Source organism: Scyliorhinus canicula, chromosome 1 (assembly GCF_902713615.1).
Source record: "Scyliorhinus canicula chromosome 1, sScyCan1.1, whole genome shotgun sequence".
Classification (NCBI taxonomy): Eukaryota; Metazoa; Chordata; class Chondrichthyes; order Carcharhiniformes; family Scyliorhinidae; genus Scyliorhinus; species Scyliorhinus canicula.
The window spans coordinates 211,887,964-211,906,843 of record NC_052146.1 but is presented as its reverse complement, the minus strand read 5'-3'; the positions used below and the strand labels follow the sequence as shown (position 1 = coordinate 211,906,843).

At 53.9% G+C, this 18,880-nt stretch overlaps 1 protein-coding gene across 1 annotated transcript in view; it reads right to left on the bottom strand.

The window, feature by feature from the left end:
• LOC119971465 overlaps positions 1-18,880 on the bottom strand; it is a 258,981-nt gene that overhangs the window by 105,855 nt on the left and 134,246 nt on the right. Inside the window, exon 7 of the mRNA XM_038807034.1 lies at positions 12,939-13,018. Within this exon, the coding sequence (XP_038662962.1) occupies positions 12,939-13,018 (80 nt within the window). The remainder of the gene's footprint in view (positions 1-12,938; positions 13,019-18,880) is intronic.

The window sequence follows — 18,880 nt, the reverse complement described above, 5'->3', positions numbered from 1 at the left end:
AAAGGACTTTAATCACTGGCTGGCTTGCTTTGAGGCCTACATCAACGTTGCGATCCCCACACCGACGGAAGCTCAGAAGATCCAAGTCTATACTCCAGGTTGACCTCCAGCGTGTTCCCGTTGATCCAGGACGCCCCAGGTTACACGGAAGCAATGACATTCCTTAAAGAGAACAACGTTCAGAAGACAAACACACTCTTCGCAAGGCACGTACTTGCCACCCGCGTACAACTTCCTGGTGAGTCGATCGAAGACTTCTGGCGGGCTCTTATCCCACTCGTACGGGACTGTGACTGTCAGGCCGTTACGGCCACTGAACATTCCAATCTCCTCATGCATGACGCATTTGTGACGGAGATTGCGTCAGACCCCATCCGACAACGACTGCTGGAAGGGGCCATGCTCGACCTAGCGGAGACGAAAGCTTTAGCGCTCTCCATGACGGTCGCATCTCGCAACGTCCAATCCTACCCCGCTCGTTGCGCGGCCCACCCCTCCTACTCCTCTTGGACCCCGCAAATGACCCCCCCGGCTGGGGCCACTCCTGCACCGCCCCGCCACGCCATGCACCCTGGGGGTCCCCGCTGCTACTTCTGCGGCCAGCAGAAGCACCCCCACCAGCGCTGCCCAGTCCACGCTGCCACTTGCAAATCCTGCGGTAAGAAGGGCCACTTTGCGGCGGTGTGCCAGGCCCGCGCAGTCGCCGGTATCACGCCCGAAATTGCTCCCTTCCCCCAGCCGATCGCACAATGGGCGCCACCATCTTCTGCTCCCGGGGCCACGTGCGGCCCGTGGACGCCACTATCTTGCGCCGTCCCCACAACGTGCGCACCATGAGTGCCGCTATCTTGCCCCGCGCGTGCAATGTGCGCTCCATGGACGCCGCCATCTTGCCCCGCCCCTACAACGTGCACTGCATGGGGCCGCCATCTTCTCCTCAACAGGTCCTCCGGACGCCACCATTTTACCTTCCCCACGGGACTGGAACGCTGGATCCGGGTCGCCGACGCTCCCCATCTGAATCCTCGGACGACCACCCGCTGCTTGCCTCGATGACACTGGACCAGTCCCGTCCTCACAACCTGGCCACCGCCTCGGCGACGGTGGAAATCAACGGCCACGCGACCTCTTGCCTACTGGACTCCGGGAGCACCAAAGGTTTCATCCACGGTAAGGCGCTGCTCCCTCGCGGTCCACCCCACCAACCAACGAATCTCCCTGGCCTCCGGATCCCACTCTGTCCCGATCCGAGGTTTCTGTGTGGTCAATCTCACTGTCCACGGCGTAGAATTCAGCAGTTTCCGCCTCTATGTCCTCCCCAACCTCTGTGCTGCACTATTGCTGGGTCTGGACTTTCAGTGTAATCTCCAGAGTCTCACCCTCAAATTCAGCGGGCCCCTACCCCCACTCACCGTTTGCGGCCTCACGACCCTCAAGGTTGACCCCCCCTCCCTCTTTGCCAATCTAACTGCGGATTGCAAGCCCGTTGCCACCAGGAGCAGACGGTACAGCGCCCAGGACAAGGCCTTCATCAGGTCCGAAGTCCAGCAGCTGCTTCGGGAGGGTATCATCGAGGCCAGCAATAGCCCCTGGAGAGCACAAGTGGTGGTGGTTAAAACTGGGGAGAAACACAGGATGGTCGTGGACTACAGCCAGACCATCAATCGGTACACGCAGCTCGACACGTACCCCCTCCCTCGCGTATCTGATATGGTCAATCAGATGCACAGTACCGGGTCTTCTCAACAATCGACCTGAAATCCGCCTACCACCAGCTCCCCATCCGCAAATCGGACCGTCCATACACCGCCTTCGAGGCGGACGGTCGGCTCTATCAATTTCTTAGGGTTCCCTTTGGCGTCACTAACGGGGTCTCGATATTCCAAAGAGAAATGGACCGAATGGTTGACCGGTACGGACTGCGGGCCATGTTTCCGGACCTGGACAACGTCACCATCTGCGGCCACGATCTGTAGGACCACGCGCCAAACTTGCAAAATTTCTCCACACCGCCACTCTCCTCAACCTCACCTACAACAAAAAGAAGTGCGTGTTCAGCACCAACCCCTTAGCCATCCTCGGCTATGTAGTCCAAAACGGACTCCTGGGGCCCGATCCCGACCGCATGCGCCCCCTCATGGAGCTCCCCCTCCCCCACTGCCCAAGGCCCTCAAACGCTGCATTGGGTTCTTCTCCTACGCCCAGTGGGTCCCAAACTACGCGGACAAGGCCCGCCCACTTATACAGTCCACTCAATTTCCTCTCACGGCCGAGGCACAACAGGCCTTCGCACGTATTCGCTCAGCCATAGCCAAGGCCGGGATGCATGCAGCAGATGAGACACTGCCCTTCCAGGTAGAGAGGGACGCTTCAGATGTCGCCCTAGCCGCCACTCTGAACCAAGCAGGCAGACCCATGGCAATGTTTTCCCGCACCCTTCATGCCTCTGAAATTCGACATCCGTCTGTTGAAAAGGAGGCCCAAGCTATCGTTGAAGCGGTGCGGCATCGGAGGCATTACCTGGCCGGCAGGAGATTCACTCTCCTCATTTTTTTTTTTAAATAACTTTTATTGGAATTTTTTACAGAAAATATAACAATAAACAATGAAATGCAACAAAATAACCCCATAATAACTGTAACACCCCCCAGACCGTATCAACGCATGTATCACATCCCCCCACCCCCCCCAACCCCAATGAACAACAAGAGAACTTAAAAATAAATTTAAATTAAATAAACAAACATAGTCATCGTCTCCCCCCCCTTTTCCCTCCCCCTTCCCCCTCCCCCTCCCCTCCCCCTCCCCCTCCCTCTCTCCCCCTCCCCCTCCCCTTCCCCTCCCCCCTCCTCCCCCCTCCCCCCTCCCCCCCCCTCCCCCCTCCCCCCCTCCCCCTCCCCCCTTCACCCTCCCCCCCTCCCCCCCCTCCCCACCTCCCCCTCCCCCCTCCCCTCCCCCTCCCCCCCTCCCCTTCCCCTCCCCCCCTCCTCCCCCTCCCCCCTCCCCCTCCCCCCCCTCCCCCCCCTCCCCCCTCCCCATCTCCCCCTCCCCCTCCCCCCTCCCCCCTCCCCCTCCCCCCTTCACCCTCCCCCCCTCCCCCCCTCCCCCCTTCACCCCCCTCCCCCCCCCTCCCCCTCCCCCCTCCCCCTCCCCCTCCCCCCTCCCCCTCCCCCTCCCCCCCCTCCCCCTCCCCCCCTCCCCTCCCCCCCCTCCCCCCCCTCCCCCTCCCCCCTCCCCCCCCCCCTCCCCCTCCCCCCTCCCCCTCCCCCCCCCCCCCCCCCTCCCCCTCCCCCCCCTCCCCTCCCCCCCCCCCTCCCCCTCCCCCTCCCCCTCAGGGCGAATTTGACCCTCTCTAGCTTGATAAAACCCGCCATGTCATTGATCCAGGTCTCCACGCTTGGGGGCCTCGAATCCTTCCATTGTAGCAAGATCCTTCGCCGGGCTACTAGGGACGCAAAGGCCAGCACACCGGCCTCTTTCGCCTCCTGCACTCCCGGCTCCACCCCAACCCCAAAAATCACGAGTCCCCATCCTGGCTTGACCCTGGATCCCACCACCCTCGACACCGTCCTCGCCACCCCCTTCCAGAACTCCTCCAGTGCCGGGCATGCCCAGAACATATGGGCATGGTTCGCTGGACTCCCCGAACACCTGACACACCTGTCTTTGCCCCCAAAGAACCTACTTATCCTAGATCCGGACATGTGGGCCCGGTGCAGCACCTTGAATTGGATGAAGCTAAGCCGCGCACATGAGGAGGAAGAATTAACCCTCTCCAGGGCATCAGCCCATGTCCCGTCTTCGATCTGTTCCCCCAGTTCCCCCTCCCACTTAGCTTTCAGCTCCTCTACTGACGCCTCCTCCACCTCCTGCATAACCTTGTAGATATCAGATATCTTCCCCTCTCTGACCCAGACCCCCGAAAGCACCCTGTCACTCACACCCCTCGCGGGAAGCGAAGGGAATCCCTCCACCTGCCGCCTAGCAAACGCCTTTACCTGCAGATACCTGAACATGTTCCCCGGGGGAGCCCAAATTTCTCCTCCAACTCCCCCAGGCTCGCAAACCTCCCATCAATAAACAGGTCCCTCAGCTGTCTGATGCCCGCTCTGTGCCAACCCTGGAATCCCCCATCAATGTTCCCCGGGACGAACCGATGGTTCCCCCTTAACGGAGCCTCCATCAAGCCCCCCACTTCTCCCCTATGTCGCCTCCACTGCCCCCAAATCTTGAGGGTAGCCGCCACCACCGGACTCGTGGTATACCTCGTGGGAGGGAGCGGCCATGGCGCCGTTACCAGGGCCCCCAGGCTTGTATCTCCACAGGACGCCCTCTCCATCCGTTTCCATGCTGCCCCCTCCCCCTCCATCACCCACGTGCGCACCATCGACACATTGGCCGCCCAATAATACCCCGAGAGATTGGGTAACGCCAGCCCCCCCCACCATCTCTACCCTGCTCCAAGAAGACCCTCTTCACCCTCGGGGTCCCATGCGCCCAAACAAAGCTCATGATGCTGCTAGTCACCCTTCTAAAAAAGGCCCTAGGGATAAAGATGGGCAAACACTGAAAGAGGAACAAGAACCTCGGGAGAACCGTCATTTTGACGGACTGCACTCTACCCGCCAACGATAGCGGCACCATGTCCCACCTTTTAAATTCCTCCTCTATCTGCTCCACCAGCCTGGTAAAATTAAGCTTATGGAGAGTCCCCCAACTCCTGGCCACCTGCACCCCCAGGTATCTGAAACTCTTCTCTGCCCACTTAAACGGGAGCCTCCCAATTCCCTCCTCCTGATCACCCGGGTGTACTACAAATACCTCGCTCTTGCCTAAATTTAACTTATAGCCCGAGAAGCCCCCAAATTCCGCTAACAGCTCCATCACCCCCGGCATTCCCCCTTCTGGATCCGCCACATACAACAGAAGGTCGTCCGCATACAGCGATACCCGATGTTCCTCCCCACACCGCACCAGACCCCTCCATCTCCCTGACTCCCTCAACGCCATAGCCAAAGGTTCAATTGCCAATGCAAAGAGCAAGGGGGACAGGGGGCACCCCTGCCTGGTCGCACGGTAGAGACTGAAGTACTCTGATCTCCTTCCATTGGTAACTACACTCGCCATCGGGGCCTCATAGAGCAGCCTCACCCATTTGATGAATCCCTCCCCGAATCCGAACCGCTCCAACACCTCCCACAGGTACCCCCACTCAACTCTATCAAACGCTTTCTCTGCATCCAGCGCCACCACTATCTCAGCCTCCCCCTCCACCGCCGGCATCATAATAACATTTAGCAGTCTCCGCACATTCGTGTTGAGCTGCCGTCCCTTGACACATCCTGTCTGATCCTCGTATATCACCCCTGGCACACAGTCCTCTATCCTGGTGGCCAGGATCTTCGCCAGCAACTTAGCGTCAACATTGAGGAGCGAGATAGGCCTGTATGATCCACACTGCAAGGGGTCCTTATCCCGCTTCAGGATCAGAGAGATCAGTGCCCGCGACATCGTCGGGGGCAAAGCCCCCCCCCCCCCCTCCCATGCCTCATTGAAGGCTCGCACCAACAGGGGGCCCACCAGATCCGCATACTTTTTATAAAATTCCACCGGGAACCCATCCGGCCCCGGCGCCTTACCTGACTGCATTTGTCCAATCCCCCTGACTAGCTCCTCCAACTCTATCGGCGACCCCAGCCCCTCCACCAGCTCCTATTCACTCTCCTCATTGACTAACGGTCAGTAGCTTTCATGATCAACAACACGCAGCGGGGCAAGATCAAAAGTGATAAAATCTTGAGGTGGAGAATCGAGCTCTCCACCTATAATTACGAGATTTTGTATCGCCCCGGCAAGCTCAACGAGCCCCCAGACGCCCTCTCCCGAGGTACATATGCCAGCGCACAAGTAAACCAACTCCGGGCCCTGCACGACAGCCTTTGTCACCCGGGGGTCCCTCGATTGTACCACCTCGTCAAAGCCCGCAATCTGCCATACTCCATCGAGGAAGTACGGTCAGTCACCAGAGACTGCCAGGTCTGTGCGGAGTGCAAGCCGCACTTCTACCGGCCAGACCGCGCCAGCCTGGTGAAAGCGTCCCGCCCTTTTGAACGTCTCAGCGTGGATTTCAAAGGGCCTCTCCCCTCCACCGACCGCAACACATATATCCTCAGTGCGGTCGATGAATTCTCCAGGTTCCCCTTCGCAATCCCATGCCCGGATATGACGTCTGCCGCCATCATCAAGGCCCTCAACTCCATCTTCGCTCTGTTCGGTTTCCCCGACTACATCCACAGTGACAGGGGATCCTCATTCATGAGTGATGAGCTGCGTCAGTTCCTGCTCAGCAGGGGTATCGCCTCCAGCAGGACGACCAGCTATAATCCCCGGGGAAACGGGCAGGTAGAGAGGGAGAACGGGACGGTTTGGAGGGCCGTCCAGCTGGACCTACGGTCCAGAAACCTCCCAGCCGCTCGCTGGCAGCAGGTCCTGCCGGATGCACTGCACTCCATCCGGTCACTACTGTGCACCACCATAAATACCACACCCCAGGAACGTGTTTCTACCTCCCCTAGGAAGTCCACATCCAGGGTGTCGCTCCCGACTTGGCTCGCAGCTCCTGGACCGGTTCTACTGCGTAAGCATGTCCGACTCCACAAGGCGGACCCCTTGGTGGACAGGGTGCACCTGCTCCACGCCAACCCCCAGTATGCCTATGTGGAGTTCCCCGACGGCCGCCAGGTTATGGTCTCACTCAGGGATCTGGCTCCCTCGGGTTCCACTCCCACACACTTCCCCACCCACACGCCACCCTCCCCTTCCCCGGCGCTCCCACCATTAGCCCCACCAGATCCATCCCGCCTTCCCCTGCCCACGCTAGAGGACGAGGGAGACTTTGGCACACTCCCGGAGTCATCCAACTACTGGGCAGCACCAACACGGCCAGCACCAACGTCGTCAACGCCGACACCGCCAGTACCGACATCACCACCACCGCTACGTCGCTCCCAGCAAACCGTCAAACCACCGGACAGGCTTAATCCCTGATGGGCACCAGACTACAAGATGGACATATACTTTTTCCCCCTCCCCTCTGTAAATTATTCGCTAATCTGTATATAGTTCCACGCCACCCCCGCCCGACTCATTTTTAACAGGGGGTGAATGTGGTGATCCACTGTGTTAACTGTGTGCACCTGTATTAGGGGATGTACGGTAGGACCTACACTACAGGTTCGCCGGTGGCCCCTGCCAGCTAGCTCCGCCCACAAGGAGCCGTATAAATATGCATGACCTCCTCTTGATCAGCCATTTTGCCAGCTGCAGCAGGAGGCCACGCATCTGACTGTAATAAAGCCACAGTTGTACCAATCTGAGTCTTTCGTGCAATTGATCGTGCATCAGCCCCAACTCCGCACCAAATATCTTGTAAAACTCCACTGGGAACCCATCCGCTCCAGGGCCTTCCTTGCCTGCATCACACCAACGCTGCCCAACACCTCCCTCAGCCTGATCAGGGCCCTCAAATCCTCTCCCCCTCCACCCTTGGAACTCCAACCCATCCAGGGACTGTCTCATCCCATCCTCCCCAGACAGAGGCTCTGACTCATACAGCCTTCTATAGAAGGCCTCAAATACCACCATTTACCTCCTATGGGTCCGACACCACTTTGCCCCACTCATCCCTCACCCTACCAATCTCCCTTGGCATTGCCTACTTCCTCAACTGGTGAGTCAGCATCCTACTTGTCTTTTCTCTGTATTCGTACACTGCCCCTCTGGCCCTCCGCAATTGCCCTACCGCCTTTTCCATGGACACCAATCCAAACTCCATCTGGAGCCTCTGACTCTCCTTTAGCAACCCCTCCTATCCACCCTCAGGATCTCATCTACCAGCCTTGCCCTCTCCTCCTGCTCCACCCTCTCCCTATGCACGCTGATGGAAATAACTTTGCCCCTAATTACTACCTTAAGTGCCTCCCACAGCGTGGAGGCTGTGACCGCCCCCGTGTCATTCAGCTCCACTTAGCCCCGGCTGGCAGCCCTCACCCTGTCCCACACCCCCTCATCATCGACTAACAACCCCACTTCCAACCTCCACTGCAACTGTTGGCCTCCGCCTGTGCCACCCAGTGCAATGCATGATCAGAAATACTCCAAGTCGGCCAACCCTGTCAGCAGTGTCTTATCCATCACAAAGAAATCAATCCAGGAGTACAGCTGATGCACATGCAAGAAGTACAGAAACTGCTTTGTCCTCGGCCTCCCAAACCTCCATGGGTCCGCCCCCACCCCCATACGATCCATGAACGCCCTCAACTCCCTAACCACTGCTGACATCTTCGATGACTTAGGGTTCAACCAGTCCATCCTGGGCTCCAGAACCATGTTAAAATCACCCCCCATTATCAGCTGATGCATGTCCAGGACTGGGATCCTCCCTTAACCTCACCTCATTAAAGTCCCAATTTGGGGCACAAACATTTACCAGGACTACAAACATCCCCTCCAACTTCCCACTGACCATCACATACCTGCTCCCTGGATCAGCCATAAAGCTCCCACCTTAAACCCCACTTTCTTATCAACCAGCACCGCTACCCCCCTCGTCTTCATGTCCAACCCCGAGTGGAACACCTGCCCACCCATCCCTTCCTCACCCTCATCTGGTCCCCCAACTTCAGGTGTGCCTCCTGCAAAGAAACAACATCCACCTTCAAACTCCTCAAGTGAGCAAAAACACGTGACCTCTTAACCATCCCATTCAACTCTCGCACACTCCAAATAACCAGTCTGGTCAGAGGGCTCCCTGCCTCCTCCCCTGACAATCAGCTATACCCCTTTTTAAGCCAGTTTCCCCCCACCCCCCCCGGCCTGCGTCAAGCTCTCCCAAGGTGTCCGCCACCATCTCTCCCTTCCCAACTGCGCCACGCCAACCTAACCCATGTCAGCAACCCTCCCAACCCCCCTCCCCTGCACCCAAACAAAAAAACAACCAATTTCCCCCTCCCCCAATCCCTCCTCCTGATAACCCTCACATCACTCCCATTAACTAGCACGGTAGCCTCCTCCAGAGGCCTCTGACTACTCCTCACCCTCCCAATCCACCTCTCTCCCCAACCCTCACAACAAGAATCAAACAAAGAAAAACAAAAGGCACACTCACCATCACCGCTCCCGCCTCGTATCCTACCCCAATCCACCCACCCAATGTGCCCACCCATTATACAAAACTTGTCTCCAAAATTCAATGTCCTCACATTCCTTCCAGTCTATGGTCTCTCATAATGTCCATCGCCTCCTCCGGCGAGTCAAAATAAAATTTTTGATTTTCGTGAATCACCCACAAGTTGGGAGGTACAGAACCTTGAACTTCATCTCCTTCTTGGAGAGTGCGGCCTTTAGACGATTATACCCCAGCCCTCCACTTGGCGAGCTCCGCACCCAGGTCCTGGTATATATGCAGCTCACTCCCGTTCCAGGTTCACATCGTGGTCTTCCTCGCCCTCCTCAAGATCTTCTCTTTATCCAAGAACCGACGCAGCCTCACCACCATCGCCCTTGGCGGCTTCCCCACCTGCGGCCTCGTCCTCAGTACCCTGTGTGCTCAATCCACTTTGAGGGGCCAGTCAAAGGCCCGCTCCCCTATCAGTTTCTCCAATATGCTCGCCACATACTTGGCGGCCTCCGCAGATTCAAATCATCCCCACAATCTTCAGGCATCCCCACAATCTGCAGATTCTGCCTCCTGGAGCAGTTCTCATGGTCCTCCAGCTTTTCCCTCAGACTTTTGTGATTGCTCAACACCATCCCCGTCGCCGCCTCCAGCAACGTGATCCAATCCTCATGCTCCACTATCGACTCCTCCCTCTTCTGGATCGCCAGGCCCTGAGTCTCCTGCCTCTACTCCACCCACTCGATAGCCGCCCTCAGCAGCTCCACCAACTTGGCCAAATCCTCTGAGGCCTCCTTCCTCTGCTGCAGAAATTTGCCATTAAGGAATTCTCCCAGCTGCTCCATCGACCACTGGGAGGGCAGCGCTGAACCCTTGCCCTCCGCCAGCTTCTCCTGTGTCGCACCACAAAAACATTCTTGCTCTGGTTGCTTTCTCTTGCTCGTGGCACTCCTCGTTCGATGAGTCACACACTAGACCCACCAGAGGAGTAATACATTCCCTGGGCACTCCTGCACCTTTTGCCCTCAAACACCACACAATTCGGGTGGGGAAGGACCGAAAAAGTCCACCTCGAGTGGGAGCCACCAAATGTGCGACCACTCACTCCATGGCTGTCACTGGAAGTCAACGGATGTAATTCCAACTATCCTTTATTTTAAGTGAGTTCCTTCCCTATCATAAATAGATAAAACACTGGATTGCAGCATGAGGCGCCATGGCCCTGCGAAAATTAGCAAGAAAGACTTCCAGAGAGTCAAACTCAAGTTTTACAACACAAAAAGAGGGCCTTTGGCCCATCGTGTCCATTCCGACAATCAAACACCTATCTATTTTAAACCCATTTTCAAGCACTTGGTCCGTAACTGTGGTGATTGTAGATCTGAGTAGATGCAATACAACTGAGCAAGCACTAGAGGGAGCACGGGAGAGCTATATATACACAGGGACAGGAAGTGACAGCACACTTCACGGAAGGCAGAACTCGTAGCAGGACACAGACAGGCAGCATTTGAGGTAGCCGTAAGTTAAGCTCTGAAGAGAGAACAAATTCACAATAAAGCATCTTCTCCACCTTTGAGACTACGAGCTTTATTAAGGCACGAGAAACAACACAGTAACCTTGTACGCTGTGGCATTTCAAGTGCTCATTTAAATGCTTCTTAAATGTTGTGAGGGTTCCTGTCTCTACCATCCTTGCAGACATTGAGTTCCAGATTCCCACCACCCTCTGGGTAAAAAAGATTTCCCTCCAAATTCCCTCTAAATCCCCTGCCCCTTACCTTAAATCTATGCCACCTGGTTATTCACCCACTACTCAGGGGAAGCGTTTCTTCCTATCTACCCTATTTATAGCCCTCATAATGTTGTACACCTCAGTTAGGCCACCCTCAGCCTTCTCTGCTCCAAGGAAAACAACCCCAGCCTATCCAGCCTCTTTTCATAGCTGAAATGCTCCAGCCCAGACAACTGGTGAGTCTCTGCACCATTTCTAGTGTAATCACATCCTTCCTATGGTGTGATAGCCAGAACTGCACACAGTATTCTAGCTGTGGCCTAACCAGCCTCTTATACAGCTCCATCACAACCACTCTATTTTTGGCCGGGATTCTCCGATATCGCGGCCAGGTGTTGATGCTGGCGTCAAAACTGGCGAGAGCGACGCCGGCGTCAACGGGCCTCCAGGCCCAGTAATTCTCCTATTCTTCAGGGGCTAGAACGGCGCCGGAGTGCTGTGTGCTGCTCTGGCGCCAAAACCCGGCCCTGCACGGCCGGCGCTGGCCGTCTCCGCGACAGCGCATGCACGTGGTTGCCGTCTCGGCGCCGGTGCGGAGCAGCATGTCGCCGACTGAACAGTGGGCCCGTGCGGAAGAAGGTAGGCCCCCTCCAGATCGCAGCCGGCCGCCGATCGGAAGCCTCCGATCGCGGGCCAGGACCCCGTGGAGGCCCAACTCCCGGAGTCAGATCCCCCAGCCCCCCCCCCCCCCCCACATCAGCCGCGAGTCCGGGCTCCCGCCGGCATGGTTCAAGCCTGGTGGGAGTTCGGCGCGTCGCCCATGGAGAATCGCCGCGGGGGCCTATTTCAGCGGCCCCCGACCAGCGCCATGGCGTGATTGCCGCCGATTCTCCGGCGACCGGAGAATCGGCGGCCCAGCGTCGGACCGGCGTGGCAGGATTCTCGCGCCCCCCTGCCGATTCTCCGACCTGGTGTGGGCTTGGAGAATCCCTGTCTTTAGATTCAATGCCTTGGCTAATAAAGGCATGTATCCCATATGCCTCCTTAACCACCTTATCGACCTGTCCTGCTGCCTTCAGGAATCTATGACCTGCACCTCAAGGTCCCTTTGGTACTCTGTGTTTCCTAGCGTCCTACGGTTCATTGTGTATCCCCCTTGCCTTGTTAATCCTCCCAAAATTAATCACCTCACAATTTTCAGTAAGAAGTCTTACAACACTAGGTTAAAGTCCAACAGGTTTGAATCCTGAGGAAGGCGCAGTGCTCCGAAAGCTAGTGTTTGAAACAAACCTGTTGGACTTTAACCTGGTGTTGTAAGACTTCTTACTGTGCTCACCCCAGTCCAACGCCGGCATCTCCACATCATGGCTACCACAATTTTCAGGGTTGAAGTGTTCACTTCCATTGCACCTTTCACACCTATCAGCCATCTCAGCGTGCCTTTTAATGAAGTGTTGTCAATGTTACACTAAAAGGGAATGCAGCAGCCAAGCTGCGCACAGCAAAATCGCACAAACAGCAATGTAACACTGACCAGATAATCTGTTTGTGTTCTGTTGATTGAGGGATAAATATTGGGCCGGACACGAGGGAGAATTTCCCTGCTCTTCTTCAACATTGTCCCACATGATCTTATATATCCACCCGAGAGGCTTTAATTTAACCTGCCACTCTCCATAGTGACTATGCAGCAGACAAGCGGCAGCTTTGATATTTGTACCCACAAGCTCCTCAACTCAGAAGCAAGAACGCTGCTGAGTCACACACAAATCTTGCCAATGTGGTTTGCAATTTGTAACCATGCAGAAAGTAAGTGGATCGTGAGAGCTTTCAAGGACAGGAATTCATCTAATTTTAGCAATAATTATGACAAATGAGGATAGAACATACAGAACGCCTGGAGTGTTGATAAACACCAAAGAGGAAAGTATTACGTTTAATCCCAGGAATTAACAACTGCAAGGAGCACCAATCAAGCAGAGAAAAAAAATGAATCTACCATTAGGGTACAAAAGCCAATGTTCTTACTTCAGAAGGAGATGATGAGCTCCGCTGCTTCTTAGCTGCCTGTTGTGATTGCTCCTCTCAGGGTGGAAAGGAACTGCACTCTGAAACACAAATAATCCCTCATGAAAAAGAATCGGCAGCAATACTGAAGAAACCTCAAAGAAGTGGGAAGCCGGACATTTGACGAAAGGGAAAATGAGAGTTAATTCTAGCTGGCTTATTGAGAGGGTAGTCCTGCCTTTAGAGAAAATCAACTGAATATAAAGTCAACTCCGTTAATAAATATTCACTTCAGATAAGCAGGGGAAATTTATCTACAGTAAAAATCCCAGGGGATACCGGAGAATGTTTCTTCTCGTGGGGGAAGAGTAGACCTAGTCTAAGAATTAGGGGTCACCCTTTTAAGATGGAGGTGAAGAATCTTTGTTCTGTCAGGGGGACAGACTGGGTTTGTTGCCATTGAAGTTCAGAAGAGTGAAGGGTGACTCGATTGAAGTACAGAAACATAGAACGTAGAAAATAGGAGCAGGAGTAGTCCATTCGAACGCTTTGAGCCTGCTCCGCCAATCATTATGCTCGTGGTTGATCATCCAGCTCAGTAATCTGATCCCGCTTTCTCCCCATGTTCTTTGATTCCTGTAGCCCCAAGAGAGATATCTAACTGCTTCTTGAGAATTTACAACAGTTTGGCTTCAACTGCTTCCTGTGGTAGTGAATTCCACAGGCTCACCACTCTCTGGGTGACAAAATTTCTCCTCATCTTAGTCCTACCCTGATTCTGGACTCGCCCACTATCAGGGACATCCTTTCTTATATACCAAGTATATAGATCCTAAATGCTCTTGACAAGTTGGACGTGGAGGGGACCTTTCCTCTTGTGGGTAAGTCCAGAATGAGGGGGCACTGTTTTAAAATTAGGGGTCACCCTTATAGGACAGATATGCGGAGAAATTTCCTCCCAGAGGGTTATGCGACTTTATAACTCTCTCTGCCTAAGAAAGCGGTGGAGGCGGTCACTGAATATTTTTAAGGTGGAGGTAGATAGATTTGTTAGGCAAGGGAATCAAAGGGTATCAGGGGTAGATGGCAACGTGGAATTCAAACACAAACATATCGGCCATGATCTTATTGAATGGTGAAGCAGACTGGAGGGGCTGAATGGCCTACTCTTGCTCCGATTTCCTATGTCCTAAAAACACTACTTGTATTCATATCACAATTTTAACATAATGAAACATCACAAGGTGCCTCACGGGTGCATTGTAAAGAAAAGTTCCAGTACTGAACAGTACTTAAAATCTGAGTTAAGGAGATAGATTTTGATGAACACCACAAAGTCAGAGAGCGGGGTAGAGACGCAGGAAGGCTTAGAGAGGGATTTCCAGAGTTAAGGGGCCAGCCACTGAAGGCACAACTGGCAATGGTGGATCAATGGAAATTGTGGATGTGTTACAGGCCATAAAATTGGAGGAGGGTAGAGATTTCAGAGAGTTGTGAGGCTGGCGGAGGTTACAGAGATAGAGAGGGGGGTCAAAGCCATGGAAGGATGAGAATTGCCCAATTGGGAACCGTTGTAAACCAGCGAGCACAGGGTTAATGGGTGAACAGGATTCGGTGAGAGTTCGACTGTAAGCAGCAGACCTCTGGACGAGCTCAAGTTTACAGAGGGGTAGGACATGAGAGATTGTTGTACGGTTCTTACGAATGAAGAGTTAGCTCTTCTTCCATAATCTTCTATTGTTTTCCCTCATGATCATTTCCTAGAGAGCTAGGATTTAAGGGCACAATATGTAGACCAGGCAGGAGATAATAATCACTGGACAGTTAGACATGTCTTACCAGGAACAGAGATTGTGACAGCCAATGTTACACAAAGGCTTATAATTTTCCCTATGCACCACTGTCTCCCATTGTGACACCATGTGCAATACCACAGTTAAAACTCAATATAACACAACAGTTACTGCTTATTAAACTAACAAGGTGCATTATGTTGAAGGAAGGAAAAACTTGCAGCCCTGTGACTGACACATCATTTGTAAAATAAAATTGAACTGTTCCTTTTCTTATCACGGTCACATTTGGAAGCCGAATCCTGATTACATTCTTGACAGGGAGCACATTGTTTTTCACCTCAAGTCTTTTAGAAGCAATCAGGTCTAACGTGCCAGTGAAGCCCGAGGTCTCGCCACACTAATTCCCCCTGAAGCCTCACTTATTAGACTGTCTTCTTCTGCTCCAGATACTCAGTCGAGCACAGCTCAATTTCCCAGAGACACTTAAATTTTGAAATTTGGCATTATAAATGCACTGGGATCAAATTGGATCTGCCCTTTAGTTTTACTAAATAAAACGGAATAAATGATTACACTATCCTAGTATCTCCTCTTTCTTCTTCCATATTCATTCTTTAGTATCTAAACGGCATAAAGGCAATATTTGCAGTCGTACACTATTCCTTCAGCAGATGGTCAGACTGGGAGCTTTGTTGCATTTATATAGCAACTCCAGCATAGCGAAATCCAAGATGCTACAGTGGTGCAGTTACCAACTGAGGAAAACATTGGGAGTTGGTCAATGAGATAAGTTTTATGGAGGGTCTTAAAGGAAGAAAGATATGTGAAGAGGTTGAGGGAGGGAATTCCAGAGCTTGGGGCCTCAGAGAACTGAAGGCACTGCAGCAATCATAGGGCTAATAAGGTGAGAAAGGTATGCACAAGAGACGAGGGTTTGTGGAACACAGAGTTCTTGGAGTGTTGTTGGCTGGAACACGTTATAAAGAGAGAGAGCTATTTATATAATATAGCAGAGTTTAAAATTTACAAACAACTGTGGTGCATATCAATGTATTTTATGCATGGTAATTTCCTCAAATTTTTATTGGAGTCAGCAGAGAAGTGACCATGCTCACCATAAGTCTCGATGCACACAAAGGTTTAGCAATTTCTGTGGCATGGATTTCTCCTTACACAGTGTTCATTTGGACTGGCGCCAGGTCAAGGGGATCTCTAGGCAATAGTGATGTCATCAAGTAGGTTAAGCAGCCAATAACATTGAAGTATTCTCATAGACATCAAACCAGGAAGTAAATGCACTGATTACCCTCCACTTCTAATTAAACTTTTACAGACAGTGAAATAAAGATTGACATATATCCAAAGGTCTTGTGGTACAGTGGGTAGCGCCCTGCCTCTGGACAAGAAGCTCTGGGTTCTTGACCAGCGCCTGAACATGTTGGCCACAAAAGGAGCATTCATAATACGATTCAACTTGCTGAGAATCAGATAGTGTTATCTTCCACCACCTCCTCAAGTGAGAACTTCAGAAGTTGCTGTCAATTTCAGAGCAGTAATGACATTGAACACTTTCATTGTCATTGTCACCTCAAAATCCAGGGCCATTGATTCAAAGAACAAAACATAACAAAGAAAGAATAGCCCTTTCGGCCCTCCAGGCCTGCACCAAAAATGCTGCCTGTCTAACCGAAAACCTTCTACACTTTGTGGGCCCGTATCCCTCTATTCCCATCCTATTCATCAACGTAATACGAAAATCAGAGCAAAGATTAAAACTACCTTCATTGTGTGTGTGTGCATGTGTCAGCGTGCGTGAGAACACACTTAAAAAAATTTAGAAGCTGATATATAAACAAACATTTTTCAAAAATGGTAATTCTGGGCACGATTTAATGACCTTGTTGTGCCCAACTTGGTGAAGTGACAAGGCAAACAAATCTCAAGAGAGCCCAAGAGCCATTAGGCTCATATAAATATGTCTGGGCTATATTCTCCCTGGGCCTGGGAACTAGTGGCCTCACCTTTGAGACCTCATCAGGGTGCCATACAACACTGGTTTCCACAAACGTGACCAGACGTAACGGCATCTGGGGTGTCTCCCGGGCTATTTGAGACCCCTGGGCAGTCGGGTTCTGAGTATGGTGGTGCCCTAGCACTCCCGCTGACAGCTGGGCACGCTGGCACTGTCAGCCTGGTACCTTGACAGTTCCACCTGAGCAACCCGGCAATGCCACTTTGGCATGGCCAGGGTGCCTGAATGCCCCTGCCAGGCTGGCAGGGGCACTACGAGGAAGCCAGGCTAGCAGTGCCAGGGCCAGGGTGCACAGGTACCAGGTTGTCCATGCCAGGGATCGGGCCCAAGGGTGCATTATCCTTAAGCGGTGGGGTGAAGGGGAGTTTCAAGGACTCTGTAAGAGATATGTTGGGTGCAGTGGTGTGGTCCAAAGGCCATGGTGCAGTGGCTGAGGGGGGTTGAAGGATCTAGGCAGCATTTAAAAATGGCGCCTCGATCCACAAATACTTTCCTGCATTGGCGAGCTGAGCTTGTCAGTGCAGCAAATTATGTCAGTGCTGCATCAGCGGTGAGTTCCTCACCAAGGCCAAAAAAGCCAGCAAAGTGCCATTAAAGAACAGTGTTTTCACCCTGCTGAACACTCCCAAAACGGTACTCTGTTTCTGTCCCGTTAAATCGTGCCCTCTATGTAAAGATTTGCAGTGGGATTCTTCGTTCCTGAGACCAGTTGGAGCAGGATTCGTGGCCTTCTACAGCAGCAAAACTGCTGCCTCACCTGGACCGATTCAACAATGTTAAGGGGTTGGCACTGTTGCCACATGGAACACAATCGATTCCAATGAGAAATGGTGCGGAATTCGCTGGAGTCGCACTTGACTCAGGAGCCTGACAAGCTGCAGCCGCATATACACACTGCACTTCCCACACACACCATCTCAGCCAACAAGATGGCAGCAAGGAGACTGGCATCACATTTCCCGGTTGCTGAGCTTGAGACCCTCCTGGACTCTGTGGAGGAGAGGCGGGCAACCCCGTACCCCGGCCCGGTAAGGAGGCTGCCAGCCACCACCATGCGCTGTCCCTGGGCGTAGTGGCAGAGGCAGAAAACACTATCAGTAACACCATCCAGATCGGCCAGCAGTGCCTTAAGAAACTGTACGACCTCCTCAGGGTGACCAGGGTGAGTAGGCAGCATTGTGCCCTGACACTAACCCCTATCCCACACACCTATACGTCTCCCACCCCACCCCACCCGGAGGGTGTCCGAACGCCCATCCTGCACGACATGCTGGCACCCATATCGGCCACCATGGCCGGGTGCTCTTGCCACTGAAGCCACCAGCTACCCACCCCATGGGCTGCATGTGTCGGATTGTCTAACACTGTGGGCGCGATTCTCCCAGACAGGGAGAAATCGTAAGGCTGGCGTCAAAAACGGGCGGGTTTGACGCCAGCCTCCCCCTCCCCGACCGGGAACCGATTCTGGTCCCCGGTCGGGGCTAGTATGCCGCGGCCGTGAACTCCGGCATCGCGGGCTTAACGAATTTCGTTAAGCCCGCTTGCCAGAGTTTGCGACGGCTGACGCGTCGCATGACGTCAGCCGCGCATGCGCAGATTGGAAGACTCCAACCCGCGCATGCGCGGATGACGTCATCGCGCATTTGCGCGAAACCCGCGCATGCGCGAGCCGGGATGCCCCTCAGCCGCCCCGCGAATTGATACAGCGGGGCGGCGGAAGGACAAAGAGTGTGCGGGAATCGGACCCGCTGCCCGCGATCGGTGCCCACCGATCGCGGGCCCATGGCACCCTTGGCACGGCCGTGGTACTGCCGTGCCAATTGGTGCCATGGTTGCCAAGATCGGGACTTTACGGCCGTTTTTACGAATGGCCAGACCAGGTGTGTTTGCCGTTCGTAAAAACGGCCGTAAAGGGCTTGGAATTCGGCCCATCGGCCAGCTGAGAATCGCTGCTCGCCGTAAAAAAACGGCGGCAGCAATTAGTGTCCGGAGTCGGGCGTGGGGGGGTGGGGGAGAATAGCGGGAGGGCGTCGGACTCGCGTGGCCGTAGAAATTTACGACCCCCGCTATGCTCCGCACCGTCGTGAGTGCGGAGAATTGCGCCCTGTGTATTTTCTGTTTCCCCCCTTCCAGGA